Source organism: Crocodylus porosus, unplaced genomic scaffold (genome assembly GCF_001723895.1).
Source record: "Crocodylus porosus isolate Cpor-Errol unplaced genomic scaffold, CroPor_comp1, whole genome shotgun sequence".
Lineage (NCBI taxonomy): Eukaryota > Metazoa > Chordata > Crocodylia > Crocodylidae > Crocodylus > Crocodylus porosus.
This window is the reverse complement of record NW_017728906.1, coordinates 126,059,727-126,078,483: the sequence shown is the minus strand read 5'-3', so window position 1 is coordinate 126,078,483 and position 18,757 is coordinate 126,059,727. Positions and strand designations below refer to the sequence as shown.

Here is an 18,757-nt window from a genome sequence, read left to right as displayed (position 1 = left end):
GTGCTCTTTCCTGCCAAGGCAGGGGGTCGGACTAGATGATCTACCTAGGTCCCTTCCGACTCTAGCTACTATGAAACTATGAAACTATTACAATAACTCTGGGCTGCAGTAACTTATTTGGAAGTTGGAGTAGATGGGACTCAGAGATGGAAGGACACATACTCTTTCTTGGACAAGTACAGTTCAATAAGATCTATGTTCAGATAAAACAAAATTGCTTACAGAACTTGATACCTTCCCTGAATTGAATCAGGGGTGAATTTGTGTGAGTGAATCAAAAACTAATGAAAGATTACCAAGGATCCTGATTTTCTCTGATTTAAAAAAATCCCCAATTTTTAGTTAAAAAACGTAACCCCAAATCACATTTTTCCATGATTAAAATGAAACCTCTCTCTATCTATCTATGTGTGTGCGTGTGTGTGTGGTGTTTCACTTAAATCATGGAAAAATGTGGATTGGGGTTACTTTTTTTTTAAACCAAATTTGGGGATTTTTTAAAATCAGAGACAACGAGGTTCTCTGAAGATTACACGAAGTCTGTAAATAGTTAGGAGATAATGAGTGTATAGCAGAAGACTTCCAAATTACTTGCATTTTGAGGTTTTGACAGAACAGCATTTCATTTTGAATTTCATTTTGATTCAAAACTGCTGTTCCATTTCATTTAATCAAAACAGTGATGCTGTTTCACCCACAGGCTATAATAGGGAAGCTCAAAACAGCCTTTCTTATCTGGCAGGCAGATCGGGGCCCAACCCTGGGAGGGCTGCAGGGCTGTGCCAGTCCTCCTGGGGTTTCAGGCCCCCATCTGCCTGCCAGATGAGGGAGGGATGCCGCCTGGGACCAGGGAGCTATGGAAGGGAACTGAGCCCTATCTCTCAGTTCCCCTCTCCAGTGCTGGGATCAATTGGGGAAGGGAACTGGGGCTAAGCTGAGTGCTACCATCTGGCTGAGGAACCCCAGCACAACCATTGGGCTTGTTTGTGCATCAGCTGGGCTTAGTTGCCTTCCCCAGCCCAATGGTAAGGCTGGGGAGAGGAATTGAGCGATTGGGCTCAGTTCTCTTCTCCAGCCGGATTGCAGTGCTGGGGCAGGCAACTGAGCCAGGACTCAGTTCCCTTCCCCTGTGCTGTGATCCGCTTTCTGCAGCCCAGCCCCAGGAGCGGGGGAGAGCCATGGCTGCACTCCCCGCCTGGCTGAGCCTGGAGCCGCTGGGAACACAGCCCTGATTTTCCCCTGTCTCCCACCACCTGGCTGCTGACTGCTTCAAATCCCGAAACATTTTGAAACTTTCAAAATGTTTTGACTAGCCTTGTTCTGTTTTGAGGCTACTTTGAAGTGCTTCATTTCATTTCAATTTTGCTGTTTCAAGCTCGAAACGAGTTGAAACCGTGTCAAAATGAAACAGCTGGTAACATTTCACACAGCCCTATTAGGCATATCTGAGAAAGTGCTTTGTCACCAAATAAGAATCAGGATAAAAAGCTTTACTCAGTTCCTAAAATGTTGGTATTCAGGCTGGCCTTGAACAAGGGTGACTGTCTGACTGAAGGAATATATTACATATTGTGGAGGTTATTTACCTAAATAGGTTTTCTTTGCAGACTGTTTAGTAAAGATGGGCTGAACAAGGTATTTTAGTTGGCCATCAGCAGCGATCCCTCGAAATTGAGGATGACATCCATCAGGCTTGATAGGTCCTCAGGTGACTGAGGAGCCCAACTCCAGATGCATGCATTCTTCAAGCAATGGGGGCATGTTGTTACATGGGGGAGTGGGATTCGCAGCCCTGGGCTGGTCTCCTCCTCCTTCCTCTGCTGCCGCCATTCTGCCTCAGTACTGAGTCATTGGGCCTCAAAGTGGTGTGTGCCTTGGTGGGCCAGGTGGTGCCATGCCAAACGGTCAGCAGATGTTGAAGTAGTGTGCCTGTATGTGTATGAAAGTAGACATAACCCTTCTGCTGGGCACCGGTTGACAGCAACAAGGGCTGGGTACAAATTTTGGGGTACCCAATACATTTTCACTGTGGCTAGAGACCCCACCCAGAAATTTGGGGTCCCTGAATTTGGCTGGGGTGTCCCACATAAACAAAATCCCTTCCTCACAAGCAGTATAAACACAGAGGCCATATTTATTATCAGGGATCCTGGTTTTCTCTGATTTAAAAAAAAATCCCACTTTTCAGATTAAAAAAGTAACCCAAAATCTACATTTGTGTTACTTTTTAATCCAAAAATTTGGGGATTTTTTAAATCAGAGAAAACCAGGATCCCTGTTTATTACAGAAAACAAAGGCAAGTAAAACACCAAGACCAACATGGCTAAAACCAAAAACCCAAATACAATTTAAAACATTACCAGCTACAAAGTACAGCTTCTAGTTTGCATCCTAGTGGGTCCTCCTGCAGTGCAAGGCGCCCCTCATTGCTCCCTAGGAAAATGTAAAGCAGCGATTTCCACTTCCACGTGGTGGCTTTGTGGGGTAACCGCACCCCAAAATTCCTAGTCCCAAACCCCACAGCTCCAGCTGGAGCAAAATTTATAAAATAACTCAAGAGTATAGGAAGGCTATTAGGAAGGCCAAGGCCTTTTCAAGTACATTGGGAGCAAGAAGAGGGCACCAGGCAATGTAGGGCCCCTGCAAGATGCAAACGGTAATCTTGTGGCTACGCCAGACAAAAAGCTGATATTTTTAACAGTTTCTTTGCCTCTTTTCTTGAACAAGGACTGGGATATCCCACATACCAGAGGTAGGGACAATCTTGGGGTAGCTCTGTCAGGCCTTCAGTCAGTGCAGATGTAGTTAGGGATCTTCTGGAAGACATTTTAAAATCTGCAGGTCCAGATGCCCTCCACCCAAGGGTGTTGAGGGAGCTGGCAGGGGTCATCACGGAGCCCCTGGCCCAGCTATATGAGCATTCATGGTCATCTGGCCAGGTGCCGGGGGATTGGAAACTGGCTAATGTGGTCCCAATTTTCAAGAAGGAAAGGAACGAGAACCCAAGTAACTATAGGCCTGTAAGCCTCACCTGGGTGCTTGGAGAAGATCTTGGAGAGAATCATCAAGAAGTACATCTGTGGGGTGGCCTGCAGGGGAGATCATGCTCAGGGGCAATCAGCGTGGGTTCATCAAAGGCAAGTCCTGCCTGACCAACCTGATTGGCTTTTATGACCAAGTAACTAAATCCTTGGATGATGGTGTCACCATGGACGTATTCTTTCTGGACTTTAAGAAGGCCTTTGACACTGTCTCTCACCCCATCCTCATCAATAAATTAAGCGACTGTGGCATTGATGCCTGCACAGTTGGATGGGTAAAAAACTGGCTGATAGGGCACACCCAGAGAGTAGTGGTGGACGGGTTGTACTCAAACTGGCGAGATGTGAGCAGTGGGATATCCCAGGGCTCGGTTCTCGGGCCCACACTGTTTAACATCTTCATCAGCAACTTGGACAACGGGGTGGAAAGCACACTGTCCAAGTTTGCTGATGACACTAAGATGTGGGGCATGGTGGACACACTTGAAGGGAAATAGAGGCTGCAACTAGATTTAGACAGACTACAAAAGTGGGCAGATGAGAATAGGATGGGGTTCAACATAGACAAATGCAGGGCACTGCACCTTGGGAGACGGACTCCACAGCATACATACAGGCTGGGGAGTTCCCCTCTTGAAAGCACAGAGGCAGAAAGGGACCTTGGAGTCATTATTGACTCCAAGATGAACATGACCTGCCAATGCCAGACTGCAGCCAGCAAGGCCAGCCACACCTTGTCATGCATCCAAAGATGCATCTCAAGCCGGTCCAGAGAGGTGATACTCCCCCTCTATGTGACTTTGGTCAGGCCACAGTTGGAGTACTGCATCCAGTACTGGGCACCACACTTAAAAAGGGATGTGGCCAGCCTGGAGAGTGTTCAGAAGAGGGCCATGCACTTGGTGAGAGGGCAGCAGGACAGGTCCTACGAGGAGAGACTGAGGGACCTGAACCTGTTCAGCCTCAGCAAGAGGAGGCTGAGGGGGAACCTGGTGGCTGCCTACAAACTCATCAGGGGAGATCATCAACAAATAGGTAGAGCCCTTTTCTCCCCAGCACTACCTGGGGTGACCAGGAACAATGGTAATAAGCTGATGGAGAATAGGTTTAGGTGAGAGATCAGAAGGCAATATTTTACAGTGAGGGTGGCCAAAATCTGGAACCAACTTCCCAGGGAAGTGGTCCTCGCCCCTACCTTGGACAAATTCAAGAGGAGGTTGGATGATCTCCTGTCTGGGGTCTTGTGAACCCAGCATTCATTCCTGGCTGTGGCAGGGGGTCAGGCTAGATGATCTGTTCAGGTCCCTCCTGACCCTAGCTACTATGAAACTATGGGAAGGGGAGCCAGGGCTACCCTGGTTCATGAGCCTGAACTGCAGATAAGCTCAGCTACTCAGCTAGGCTAAAACACAAGAACTGCTACAGCCAGAACAGGGACCAGGCTCCAAATCCTGACCCATACTTTACCAGGCTCTAATCCTGGTGATTTGATCCAGGGATTAATGACCCCTCCCCTACCCCCAGGATTATTCCACCTAAAACCCAGGAAAGCAAAGAGGGGACAAAGAAAGGGAGGGGAGAGGAGTCCCAGACTCAGATTCTCTCTCTTCCCTGTACCCGAGAGTTCCCCTTTACATTGGTTTCTCCAGCTGAAGTGTCCCCCCAGCACCTCCTGCTCTCTCTTCCTTTGTACCTGGGATGAAATCACCCCAAGTATCCAGACAGGGGTTGCCAAGCTTCTAGGTTTTCTTTTCTCTTAACCAAATAATTTGAAAAAAAAGAACCAGTTAGGCTAGGGGTCTGCTTTGCCCCTGCTTATGTGACAAGAAGTCAGGTTTTCTTGGTTACAGTACACACAATACCATAGAAAGCGGGGGCGGGGGTGTGATTGGGGTGACTGCCCAACAGGCACTACCCAGCTGGGGCGGGGTGCGAGACAGAGCCACAAGCAGCTCATCCGGGGAGCATAGGAATGGGGGAGGGCATCTTAGGTCCCTTCTGACCCTACCAACTATGAAACAATCTGTGCAGTCCTGGGCAAAAATTGGGGGTGGGGGGCAGGCTGCCACTGCAGGCTTGCCCCGGGCACCAAACTTCCTTGCTACAGTACTGAGTACGCAGAAGAGTCGGTTCTAGACAAAAGGTCTAAACAAAGGAGCTTTCCTGCCTGTGTGTTGGCACGTTTCTTTTCAGATTAAGGAACAGACAAGATACAGCACAGCAAACATGTATTATACCTGGTCATAGTCAAACTAAAACAATATTTTACAACAACATAAAACTAGAACCCTTTGCATTACAAAATGTTTATACATTTTTGTGCGTTACATAGATAATTTCAAGAGAAGGAAATCAAGGGAATAGAAAACAAAAACATTGAGAGAGAAGCTGTAATTCTTTATTGCCTATTTTGAGCAAATGTTTCATTGCCTTCATTATTTAAGCTCCTCAAGTAAACACTTTCCGAAAGTGTAATTCCATTATTTCAGAAATCCGTACGTTTTCTACCAAGATGCCTGTCCATCATTTCCAGAATCACCCCTTTTAATGTGGAATAAAGTAGTAATTTTTTTCCCAGATATTAAATCCTGTGAGGTAGTGAAGAGATATAAAACATGCCTTTCCTCCACTCTCACTGATTCCTGGCATTTCATTTTTAGAGCCTCTAAACTCATAGGGCATGCCCAGATGAGTGCACATGTACATTTATCCAGGCACAGACAGCTGTGGCACATAGTTGTGCCACTGCTAGTTGTCCCCAGGTAATGCTCGTGAATGTGTGCAGCAAGTTACCCCAGATGGGATAGGGGAGGCTGGAGCCAGCACCTGGAGTCCTGGGGGCTTCCCAGGGCTCCAGTGGTGGCAATCTAGCATGCAGAGCCTGGCTGGCAGCCAGAGTGTGGCTCCAGCTGGCCAGGCTTTGGTTTTGGGCAGTGTATGCTGTTGCCATATGCACTGCCCGGCTTTTTTCAGGTGTGGGTTTTTTGACACCGGGATCTCCTGATGTCAAAAAACCCTGCAGCACTGCAAATTAGCAGCTCAGCAAAGGCTTGCATGATTTTAATGTGGAGGTGGAAGCTGCCACAAATAGGGCATTACCTGTTTTTTTGCATTGATTTGCTACTACCCAAAATGTGTTTGCAAATGGTGGTGTCCTATGTATGTGCAAACAGAATGGACAGTGGAATACAGTGCTTTAAAGCTTGCAGTGCAATATGACCTTTTTATGCTGATGTATGTGTATCTATTTATAACTGTGTGCTTGCTCATTTAGTGAATTATGGTCCTGAGGTAAGATGGCATGTATTTAAGTAGTTGAGTTTTAGTGTGTTTGGAAAACTCCTTGATTATAGGTCACAGGAGGTACATCTGCATTTGCAGTTAGTGCTCAGAAAGCTTACTGGACAGTTAGCTTTCCCTGACTGCACATCTACATGTGTGTCTGTTGGGAAGAAATTTGCTTCCAATGGGAGCAGTTCAGGGCAGGGATACTCCTGGCTTGCTGTGGTACTATATGACCGCTAGGGGGAGCTCTAGGCTCTCTCAGGTGCCAGCCCCAGGCTGGCAGGGGGCACTGGTGTCAAGCCTGGGCTCTGGGGGGTGGAGGGCAGCTGCCTGCTTCCCCCACCCCTGCTCCAGACAGCTCTGTATTGAAGATCTACTGATTTTTCCAGTTAGTCTGCATCCTCCTCAGTGAGCATTTTGTATGTGGGCAAATGCCAAAGTGTCTTTTTTCCAGTCTCGTGAGGTGTCCATTATCACTCATGAGGTGGTATTGGGACCAGCCAAGTATGGCTTCTGTGCAACTATGGCAGCAATTTATGTTAGCTTCTTGTCTTTGGATAAGACTGCCGTAAGTTCTTTGCCTGTCATTGCTGCCTGTTCCTGCCATACCCCAATTCTTGCATAGCTTCTGCAGTCCCATAATCTTTATTTCTGTAATTATTCTGCAGCAAAGCTTACACTGCCTGTTCTTTTCAAAGGCTGAGGAAATCCATTTTTTTTCTCTAGACCAACTAAGAGGTTGAAATTTAGGTGGAACACTGTATTTGCATGGCTATGCCTACCTTGTTGCAAAGGTGGTGCAGCAAGAAGAGAATTATTTCCAAGATGTGCTGTTGATCTTAAAGGGAGGAAGGTTGACTTCTGATCACTCTTAGGAGTCAGTGTCACCAGGGGTGCATCTACACAGGCAATTAATGCAAAGCAATAAACTCTGGAGCAGTTTGAACGACTCCTGGGTGCAATGTCTACATGTGCGACCAGGACAGCAGCAATTGGAGTTGGGGCATAGCATTCCCAGGCTGGCAGGGAGTACTGGGGGGTCATTCCTGGGCTCCAGGTGGTGGCATCGGGTTGCAGAGGGACTGGCTGGGGCATGAGGGTGCTGAAAGTGTGCTATGTGGCTAGGCAGCAGGCAGGAGTCTGGCCCCGGGTGGTTGGGCTGACTGGGCACAATTTGCACCTGCGGTTAGTGTTTACCTTTGCATTTAATCACAGTAAATTATCCTGTCCATGACAGTACTCTCTTACTGCAGTGTAAATTAGTTTACTGTGTCCTAATACCAACACATGGGCAGATGGTGATGCTTTACTCTGCAGCTAATTAGTTTACTCTGCAGTATTGATTCTTATGGCAATACTTTGACTAACTTCCCTGATGGACTGAACTTGGCCTACAAAAAGTCATGGTTTGTCTATATACAAAAGTTGTACTGTTTTAAGCATGCCCATAGAGTTAAAACAGGATGACCCTTCTAGGCTGGATACAACTGTATTGGTATAAAAGTGCTCCCGTATACTGGTATGACTATTATCTATAGGAGAAAGGAAATGAGCTGTTATATCAGTATAAGACACCTTTATACCAGTATAACTATGTCTGTGCTAGAGGTTGTATTGGTATAATGGGGAAATGCAGGGTCAAATCAACTCTGGAGGAAGAGGTGCTAGAACCAGGATCTCCTGCTGTCTGGACAAATGGTGTAACCACTAAACTGTTGGACTAGAGAATAAGGAAGAGTCCTCTCCTCCTCTACCATCATCTTATCAATTTTATTTCTGGCATTTTTGCATGAAAGAGAATCTTATTCTGCCACGGATGAAAATAAAATCCAAACCGCAAGTAAACACCAAAAATTACCCTAAAAGCATCTATGAATGTCCCACTTAGATGCATGGAGGTAAAATAGGATTGAGCTTAAAAGGTGAGAGGGCCACTTTTCTTCCTACCTACTAGCTGTGTTTTAAGAGTTACCTAATGTTCTGCGTGTCCCCTGGGCATTTACACAACCAAAATCCAGCCAACTGAGCATGCTTAGAAGGGAAGTACGCGATGAATGAATACACATGGAATCAAAACTGTGCATAAGTGCCAAAGATTGGTAATGTGCAACTTTGTAAATGCCACTTAGACGTAAAAAGATCAACTAGGATTTAGCTATTAGATACTTAAAAACCTAGCTGATCCATGGGTGGGGATAAATAGTCTGAAGCTAGAAATTGCCACTATGTCTGTTTTCTGCTGGAAAAGACTTATTATGGATAAGAAAAGTAGCTTTTGACTTTCAGGAGTGCTTTTTGTACTGTAAATTACCACAAATATTTCTGGTGATAAACTTTGTATCTTGGCATAAGGCCCAAATGAATTTTCTTTAGGTTGAATGAAACCTTTGTATCCCATTTCTAGAACACTTGGTGTTTTAGAGCAGAAGTGCTGGCTTACATTTCTTTCATACAATGATATAAATAATTTGCTGTTGCAGAGCTGATGTGAAGTGATCTAAGTGTTTTATTTCTTGCTATAAGGTTAAAAGAGTTTACAAGGTCATCCTTGTCTTCACAGCAGAACAGATGAGTTGCTGTCCTTTCTTCAATGATCTTTCCCAGCCCACATGTCCTGAAAACACTGACCAACAACAACGTCCTCTACATTTAGCTCTGAAATTCTTTGAGCCAAGCAGTGCTCTGTGGTTTTGGCATGGTATAAATGGATTTTCAGACTTGGCTGCAGAGCTCTTTACTTTCCTCATTCTTGGTTGTTGGTACAAGGCTTAAATGAAGGCTGATGTTAGGTGGACTGAAAAAAATAAACTGGCACTGATTGCACAGCATCATGGTAGACACAAAAATGTACACTAGTTCAGAATAAATGCCAGTCCTTCCTTAGCTCCCTTTTTTCTCATTTACACAGAACAGAGTCTGTTACAAAGGTGTTGAAGTGGCCATGGACAGTTGATCAATACTCAGGAAGGTCTGTAATGTTCAACTTCGTACAGTGCAGCTCCTCAACTAACTGTTATGTTCAGGGGTGAAGTTCTTTTGATTCAGAGTTAGGATGTTCCAGCTGGCATTCTTTTTCTTCTTTTTGTAACATCACATTGCCCTTTTCTATGCTGACATTATTGGGACAGAGATGTCTTTAAGATTTTAGTTCAGCTTCATTACTGAACTTTCAGTGCATTCAAGGGGTAATCAACCTTTTCTTGCTTCCATAGTGATTGAATCGAGACCTGAGGGGCTTTTGTTTTAATGAGTCTCCAGCTAAGTCCCAGAAGTGGTCCAGTGGGATGTTTGATCTAAGTATGACACACCTTGCCTCTTTGAGCAGTGTCCTTTCCTTTTTTCTTCTCCCTTCCATACCCTTTTTATTTTAATTATTGCTTTCCATTTGGAAGCATTATTTCCTATGGTCCATCCACAACATCTGACGAAATAAGCTGCTGCTTATGAAAGCATATACATCTCTGATTTAGTTAGACTATACAGTGGATATTTAACTTGGCTTCTGCCTAATCTAGGTATGTCATTTGTGATCTTATTGTTCAGCTAGAGCTTTTGGCATCCATATGATCACTAACTGTGTCACTGTAAATGCATCTCATAATTGGATTATGGATATTCTCATTACTGACCTTATCTTACCATTCAATGTAGAGTAACTGACCAAGACATAAGAATAAAAAATACCAGTCCTTGCTTCTTCAACTTTCTTCAGTATCCAGGTTTCACTGGTCCGTAACAAAGTCTGTATAATTATGGTTTTGTAAATGCACAACTTCAAAAAGTATTTGATTCTTATGACAAATTTGGAAAGTCCACCATAGGGCCAGCTGGCTGCTGCTCTTCAAGTGTCAACATATTTCAAATGGCCTTCTGCACTATTATTTGATGTTTTCCACCTGCTTTACATACCATGTGGATAGGGTGGTTGGCTGCAATCTAGAGATGGAGGCTGCTTGATAGTTATAGCCAGTAATGAGAACCAGGTCAATGTGACAATTGTTTGTTGAACCAGATCAGCCATAAGCTGCAGTGATTTACCAAACTGAGCCACCAAGACAATTCCACGAACATATAAAGAATCTTGAAGAGGAAGAATGGTGTTTGCCTCAATGCCACGCATAGCTGCCTTTTCCCAAAAGAACTGTCACTTCAGCAGATCCTACAAGCTTATTCAATTTTCTGAATCAAAGGTGCTATGGACGTCTATTTAAAAAAAAGTGTTGCCCACATCTTATTATTGTCATCCGTCTCCCCAGAAAGCTATCTCAAAATAAGATCTGGTCAATACTAGGACAACTGGATCTAGAACTTTGCTGAGCATTGTAGACATAAAATCAGGTTGTCTGTTCACAAATTCATGCATATTTTATTGCCATTGTGTAACAAGGCTATGCAGGAATGAAAATCAATGGTGGCAACACAACAAGAATTTCTCTAGAAACTGTGGAGCAGCAAACACCAGAAATGGGACCCTGCCAGACTTATTCATGCATGAGTATCTAGGAGCTCTGGCTGCATACATGTGTCTTCTTTGGAGAAAGACTAGCAGTACCAGTAACCCTAGATCTTTAGAATCCTTATGGTCAGAAAATGCATGGGCTGGGAGTGTAGCTGGTTTTTATATATGAAATGCAAAAGAAGAGAGGATCTTTTTTGCTTTTTTTCCCTATCTCTGCATTATATACTGTAGCAGGATCATCCACAGTCTGGTGCCAAGTAGGTAGACAAACTGAAATAATCTTTTATGAATATTTTTACTGCTTGTTTCCTGAATTGCTCCTCAGTTATAAACACTGAGAAGGACTTCATTGCTTGTTTGGTAAAAGAGAAATGCTTCCTTAAAGTTGTTTTTATAGGCACAGTGCTGTTGCATGTTATCTGCTGTTTCTATGACATTTAAATCTTTATCTAGATGTTTTCAAGACTGAAAACACATTACATGCACTTGAGTGTCTAGATGGGATTCATTTGTGCTTTGATTTTTTGATGGTGATCTGCCTTGTCACCATCTAAACAAGAATTATGGAACTATTATCCACTGAAATGAGCAAGACTCAGATACAGCTGATGGAGCTGAAGGACTGGAAAAGATTGGTATTTTATCTTGAGTGAAGTGGGTTAGAAATTCAGCAGAGATTGCAAGGCAAGCCAACATGTAGAGAGCTCAGATTTACTGAGTAATTAAAGGAAATATAAATGGCACTATTATTCATGTACTTTGGAAGTGCTATGGTCTGGTGGTCATACCATATGTATATTCTGACACACTAAAAATATTACTTAATAGATATTTTAAGTATGCATTGAGTAGTATCATCTTAGTAAGATGAGATAAGCAAAAAAAGGATATATGCTGAAAATGAAGAAGCTTTTGCTAAGGCTTTACAAAGCTGTCTGAAGGCTGTGATCATCCTTAGGCAAACATGTTAAGACTTAGGAAACTAGCTAGATGGCACCTAGGCACTGATTATTTTCTTTTTATTATTGCGCACATGGGTAGGATTGTTTCTGAATCCAGAAGAGTAGGGATCACTATTCAGGCTAGGCCGTATATTTTATTTACAGTTGATGCATCTACTCGTGTGTTAATGCACTTTTCCTAATGCACATTAAATTTAGTACCTCCGGAGGTACTAAATGAGCATTATGGCTGCCCTAATGTGCAGTAGCACAAGCACATGCTTTTTAGGTGAGTCTTAACACACAGTAGCCTATTTTACTGTGCATTCGTGTAATACCATGGTTTTTATACATTGCTTTAATGCACAGTAAAATAGGCTATTGCACGTTAAAGTGTATATGAAAATACACCCAGTGAGTCCTTTTTATCCTTCACCTGCTATCAGTTCTCCAATCTTGCCTTACAACAAAGAGGTGAGAGAGTCCAGTAGCATAACAATATTGGAGGTCAAAGCGGAAAGCTTGGAGTGATCCTGCTGAGTGGTAAATGCAAATAAATAATTGGGAGTGTAGGGTTTTCTGTTGCTCAAAGAGGGACTATTGTAGAGATGATAGAAGGACTATAGGATATGTCATTTTGGTTGGGGTTTGGAAGAAAAATGCATAGGGGAGTGGACTTCTGACTGGATGCGGATGCTTAGGCAATATACAGAAGTAATACACAATATTTGTCCTCAGCACCTTAGTGCTGAGACTGAACATACTGAGTATCAGTAACTTAAAGCTTAGTGTTTTTTTGTATAAGAGATTTTTTCTGTTTTGTAAACTAGAAAGTCTTTTTTTATATATAAAATGCCTTGATAATACTAAAGCAGACAAGGTGCTTTGAGTAGATGTGATATCTTTTATTAGACCATCTGAGTAGTTGGGGAAAAAGTTCTTGGCAAGCTTTCGGGCACCATCACCCTTCTTCAGGCATAGGGAATTCATGCCTGAAGAAGGGTGACTGCGCCCAAAAGCTTGCCAAGAACTTTTTTCCAACTACTCAGTTAGTCGTAAAATATATCACATCTGTTCAAAGAACCCTGCCTGCCTACGTCCTTAGACCAACACAGCTACAAGCACAAACCCAGCAACATTGATAATACCAATGCCTTTGTACTGTTATCAGGGTTTATGTAGGATGCAAAAAGATATTCTTTGCACCTGAAACATGTACTAATGTACCACTGAAATAATCTCTGTCATGTCCTAGTGCTGAGTTCAGATACTTGATACTAGAACTGACCAATATGTCCTCCTCCTGGTAGGCAGCCTGGCTTACCACTTTTTGAGCTCCTTATAAAAATGCTATCCTGAGGCCAGATGTTTACAGGGATGTATGGCCTTGCTTTGAAAATATTAGGTTAGAGGTAACACTCCTAGGAATGATCTGAAGAATGTGTCAGGGTCCATCCATCAGACACAGAAGCCTCCAACATACTCAGGACTCTGTGCTTGTCTGTATTATTCTAAACTGCTTTGTATGTCCCTGGAGGTTTCCTGCTGCTTTTTGTTCTTATCATCATCAATATTTAAAGAATTGTTGGCAAACTAAATCATTTGAATTCAATTCTGTCAGCTTCAGAAACCGAAACTCTATATCTATCCACAGGAGAGGTTTCATACACAGGCAGTCAGTAAACTTCTTCAGAATGTCTTTCCAATGTACTTCCATTTTGACATGAATGAAGTGACTTTAGGACTGAAAAGATCATAAGATTAGACTTTGCCTTTCTGCTAGAAGTGCCAATAAAAATGTCAGTTGTGCTAGTGATTTTTATCATGTGCATAATTCAACTGGGAACTAAACTGAGCTTATAAATGGTTTTATCTAGGAAAGATATCACACACTAATCTAGACCTGTTGTGTGAAAGACTGGTGGTGGCTCCTTTATACTACTGTTGTCCCAAGTACATCTCCACCACTGATGAGTAGGGTTGTATGAAGCTTTGGTCCCTGATTCGATTCGGCGGAGATTCGGCCTGATTTGGTGGCCAAATCTCTGAATCGAATCAGAGGGACCCTTTAATCTCTCTGAATTAAATTAAATCCTCTGAATCCATTCAAAGAGATTCAGAAAGATTTGGAGATTGGACATAGACACAGCTTTAAATGTTTTTTCTGCATACCTCTAGGTACCAGGCGGCTTGTGAATGCTGTGATGCTGGGGTGCATGGAGCATCCCACAGCAGCATGTGGGGCTGCCCAGTGTGCTTGGCAGCAGATTGGGAAGTGGACCAGAAGCACGTCCGGGTCCTCTGGGGAGTGTGTGTGCTTCCAGTCCACTTCTGGGTTCACCACCTGTGGGACGCTTCATCCACCCTGGCATTGCTGTGTTCACAAGCCGCACTGGTACCTTGAGGTATGTAGAAAAAACATTTAAAGCTGTGTCTGTGTCTGAATCACTGATTCTCTGAATCAGCATTGAATCTTCAGATTTGGATTCAGCCAAATCAAATTAGGGACACTGATCCGAGTCAACTAATCGGATCACTGTCCCTGATTTGGGCTGCATCTGAATCAAATAGGGCCTGCTTCACACATGCCTACTAATAAGGTAGCACTGGGATATTTTAAGATAAAGCTAACAGCAGACATTCATTAGTCTGGTCATGTAAATTCTGACTCACCCACTTAGTTGTATAAGTTGTTCAATTGAAGTCATAGTGTTATGTCCTCCTATGAATAACAGCCTTCAAGTGCTAACACTGTTTGTTACTAACCTGAGCTATATTTGAATCAGTGACCTAGATTACAAAAAGGATCTGTAGTGTATTACCAATCCTCTGAGCCAGCCAGTCACCCAAACCAGAGGAGCTTGTAAGAAGTCAGCATTTATTACTTACTTTAATCATGGCAGACAGATTCTACATGAGTGTGAGAGTAAAAGAAGTCATAGCAATATTATAGATTAATGTTCTCAGTATTACATTTTATGACAAAAGGTGGTGTTCCATAGGAACCTTAAAGTATACTTGAAAGATCAGTCACATGAAAAGCAACTCAGCACATACTCTCACAACATAAGCTTTAAGTACAACCATCTCTATTAATTTATTAGGATTTGTTAACTGAGCACTTTATAAATCATACTACTAGTTGACAGGGTGAGGACATGCAGTATAGATTTAAAAAAAAAGTATTACAGAATGGGTTCCTATTTTTGGTTAATATCTCATGACAGGAAATGAAATTTCCCCCTCACAATGCTCTCTTGTTTCCCAATGTATTGAGAAAACCTTGGGGGGCAGGGGGAATAAAAATGAAGTTGTCTAAGAGGGAACAATTATTTAACATATACAGAACAGAGCACGTCTATTCCTCCATTGAAATACTGGCCCAATGGCATTTAATGAAATACTGGCATTTAATATGGTCCAATAAACAACACATTCCTACAGAAATTACTCTTAAAGTGTTGGAAAATGTCTAAGAGTTGAAGGGATTTTTTGTGGTTCTTCTAAATTTTTATGTCAAACGTTCCAGATGAAAGTAATTATCTCCCTTTCTTAGAGAAATGGCACCTCATTCATTTGGTTAGCTGAGATCCTCATTTCTTCCAGGATGTCCCACCCTGTAGCCAGCACTTTGCCTATCCTCTTTGCTCTGAGTATTCTAGGATGAAGATTTCCAAGACACTGTCAGTGAAGAATAAAGGATAAATTAGGCTAGATAACTCATGTGTCCTTATCTGAAATCTCTGGATGCAGTCTAGAAATACACATTAAGTTAAAACAAGAATACCTTTACCCAGAAAAAAATTACAATACAAATCTAAATTTACGCACATGGAAGTAAAACGAGTGTTCCAAATCTAGACAGTTTTCCTGAGATGTCTAATCCAGTTTCATCTTTCCCTGTTAGCAGAAAAATGTTATCCATGTGAGAAACTACATCCAGTCATAGAAATGCCTTGACTTTAGGGGAAAAATCAGTACATAATGGGCCCATACCTTAGAATAGCAAGAATAAAGACTACTTCTGATTAGTGATTTACAAGGATCCTGGTTTTCTCTGATTTAAAAAAAATCCCCAGTTTTTGGTTAAAAAAACCCCAACCCCCAAATCCACATTTTTCCATGATTAAAATGAAACACCACCATGTATATACAGATAGATATATTATATCTATATATTAGTGGTATTTCATTTGGGCTTACTTTTTTAACCAAAAATTGGGGATTTTTTTTTTAAATCAGGATCGCTGGTGATTTATGAAGAAAGGCAGAAAGAGCTTGGGTTATTTAGCCCAGAGAAGAGAAGTTGCAGGGGATTTGATGACAGTCTTCAAATCCCTGAAGGAAGTAGAGAAAAGATAGGTGACAGGTCTAGGAGCAATGGACTCAAGCTTGAAGCAGAAGAAATTTAAAATTGGAGATTAGGAAAAACTATGAGGGTGGTCAAGCACTGGAATAAGTTGCCTAGAAAAGTTGTGGAATCTCTATCCCTGGAAATTTTCAAGAGCAGTTTAGACAGATGCTCGGCTGAGATGGTTTAGTCAGGGATGATCCTACTTTGAGCAGTGGCTGGACTGGTAACCTCATGTGGTCCCTTTCAGTCCTACTTTCCTATGATTATACTTTTATGCTACTATTAAATACTATATTTAACTCCTTGCTAGAACAGTGATTTCTAAATGCCTATTCTTGAATATTTCTTTAATTTTTGATCTAGTTTTGGTTATATGTATTGCTTTCCTACCAGCTATTCAGTATTTGACAAAACAGGGCAAAAACCCTTCAAATCTGGCATTTTTCTGTTTCTAATTAACAAGATTAGCACAAGAAATGTTTCAGTATGTTGCCTTTTATATTAAGAGCATTGCTTGGAATGGACATTCGTACATAAAAAGCATTTTATTTAAGTATAGTAACAGTATTCAAATATTTTATAGGGAGGTATCTCCAGTATCTCCAGCTGATACTGAAAGAAGAAGCACAACTGAGAGAACTACAAGGTAGGACCAACATACCCTTAATTGAAATTTTAAATGAATAATTTGTCTAAACTATTAATCCTGGGTATAGTTTTCAAAACTGCCGAAGTTACTCAGGGACCTAAATCTCACTAAAATCCATGGTCTTAAGCTGTTTTAAAACTACAAACTCACTGTGCCTGGTGGCAGCTTCTTAAAACATGCCACATAGCTCTGATTGGATTATTACTTGTACTGGAAACAGTATTGTTTGCATCTTCACTCTGAGGGTGGGCTAATTAGCCCTACTAAGTGACATCCCATCCCCAGTGCTTCACAAGTATGGCTATACTGCATCTGGTCTGTGTGGAAACGTATGCTGAGCTGTGTGGGATATTTGAGGGTGTTTCTATCAGCCACAGTCAGTTTACCATCTAGATATGCACTAGATTCCTAAGTGCTTACATTGTACAGGCAGAATTAGGATAGATTTTTTGGTGGAACTCGTTGAAGAACTTTCAACATAACTTTTTTCCGTCAGAGAATGAAATCAAAGTAGTTTATAGGAACATCTTGCCTTTCAAATTGTTGGTAGGAAACAGTCAAAATATGTCATTTTGTTTTGACAGTATTGAAATTTAATTTCAAAAGGGTAAATACTGGGGTTTTTTAGATTTCTCATTTCAATTCATATTCTTTCTCTGTTTGTCTGTGTGTGTACATATGCATATTTAATGTTATTGCATTATTATGTAAAAATCCAATTATCAAATGAGTTCTAGTTTTGGGAAAATAAAAACAGAATTCAGACAATAGAAATGCCACGTAAAGAAGCAAGAGTCCAGAAACTCCAGAATGAATGAACCTAGTTCATTACTAGTATTTACCAGTTCATAGCTGTGATACCTAAACACCACCAGAATGAAAATTAGAACAGAGCTATGTTGGTCCAGAGCTATACCTGGTCTACCATAGAAACTATGGGGAATCTTCAGATGAGTAAGCTAGAAAAAGCTATGTTTTCTCAGCTGGGAGGCAGTTTTGCATGCATCATAGAAATATTTGGCTGATGTTATGATTTCAAGCACTATTTAAATCTTATTGTATGCTAAAGGCTTGCATGTTTTAAAGTTCTTGAGTAAGAGTGCTCAGAAGGTGAAGTCCCTTTTGACTTGGTGTTAAGGATGATTGTTTTTTCTTAAAACATAATCAGGTGTTTCATATTTTTGGTGCTCACATTTTATTTTATAAATTGTCTTGACTTAGTAAATAAAATTAATGAATGTTATTGAATAATAGGCGTTGAACTTCTCCATCAATATCACAGTGTTCTTTTCTGAGGAATGTGTCAATTGCCTCTTCTTTTATTTCAAGCAAACACTTAATTTTAACTAATTGGTAGTTGGATGTATTGACTGTGACTGGCCCTGGTTTTGCTTTATCTTTAAAGAAGCCAAGGTCATGATGATCTCATCACAGCAAATCCCATTTCTATCACAAGTGACAAGGAGCAAGTCTTACAAGCCTCTCAGTCTTAGACTCTCAGTTATATGGCCCCCACTAAACCTGGCACAGAAAACAAAGGTATTTTGTAGGGGGATTAAATAAAGTTTTGAAGTACTTGTATATTATTACAGTTGTGCCTGCTGAAGACAGCAGGGCATTTTAACCAGTTATTAAAGCGCTCTGATTCATAAAGCTTTTGATTTGTGTGTGAGACCTGCATACAGTAAAACGAATTTGCTTGTAGTCCATAAATATTTCTACGGACTGAGCTAATGGAAGTTACTGGACTATTGTCTTAACAGGAGCTATGCAATTACTTCTGCACTTATAGCCATGTGCAGTATTGGCTTCTGAATATGGTACTATTCGTTCATGCATTAAATGTATTGCCTGGATATAACCCCGTTGTTTGAGACAGAGGGAGAGACAGAAATGTTCAGTTAACACCATTCTAAGGATATGTGTAGACCCCTGAGTATTGGTGCTGCTCTTAAAAGTCCACTTTTTAATTTAAAGGGACATGTTTTGGATCAGAATACAAGAGGCACTGAAGTGCAACAAAGCAG

General features: G+C 41.7%; 1 protein-coding gene across 3 annotated transcripts in view; it reads left to right on the top strand.

Annotated features, from left to right (window-relative positions):
- The window catches only part of SCEL (sciellin), a 98,219-nt gene that overhangs the window by 51,103 nt on the left and 28,359 nt on the right, over positions 1–18,757 (top strand). For all 3 annotated transcript variants that reach the window (XM_019529775.1, XM_019529774.1, XM_019529773.1), the window contains exon 11: positions 16,665–16,727. In XM_019529775.1, coding sequence (XP_019385320.1) covers positions 16,665–16,727 — 63 coding nt within the window. The remainder of the gene's footprint in view (positions 1–16,664; positions 16,728–18,757) is intronic.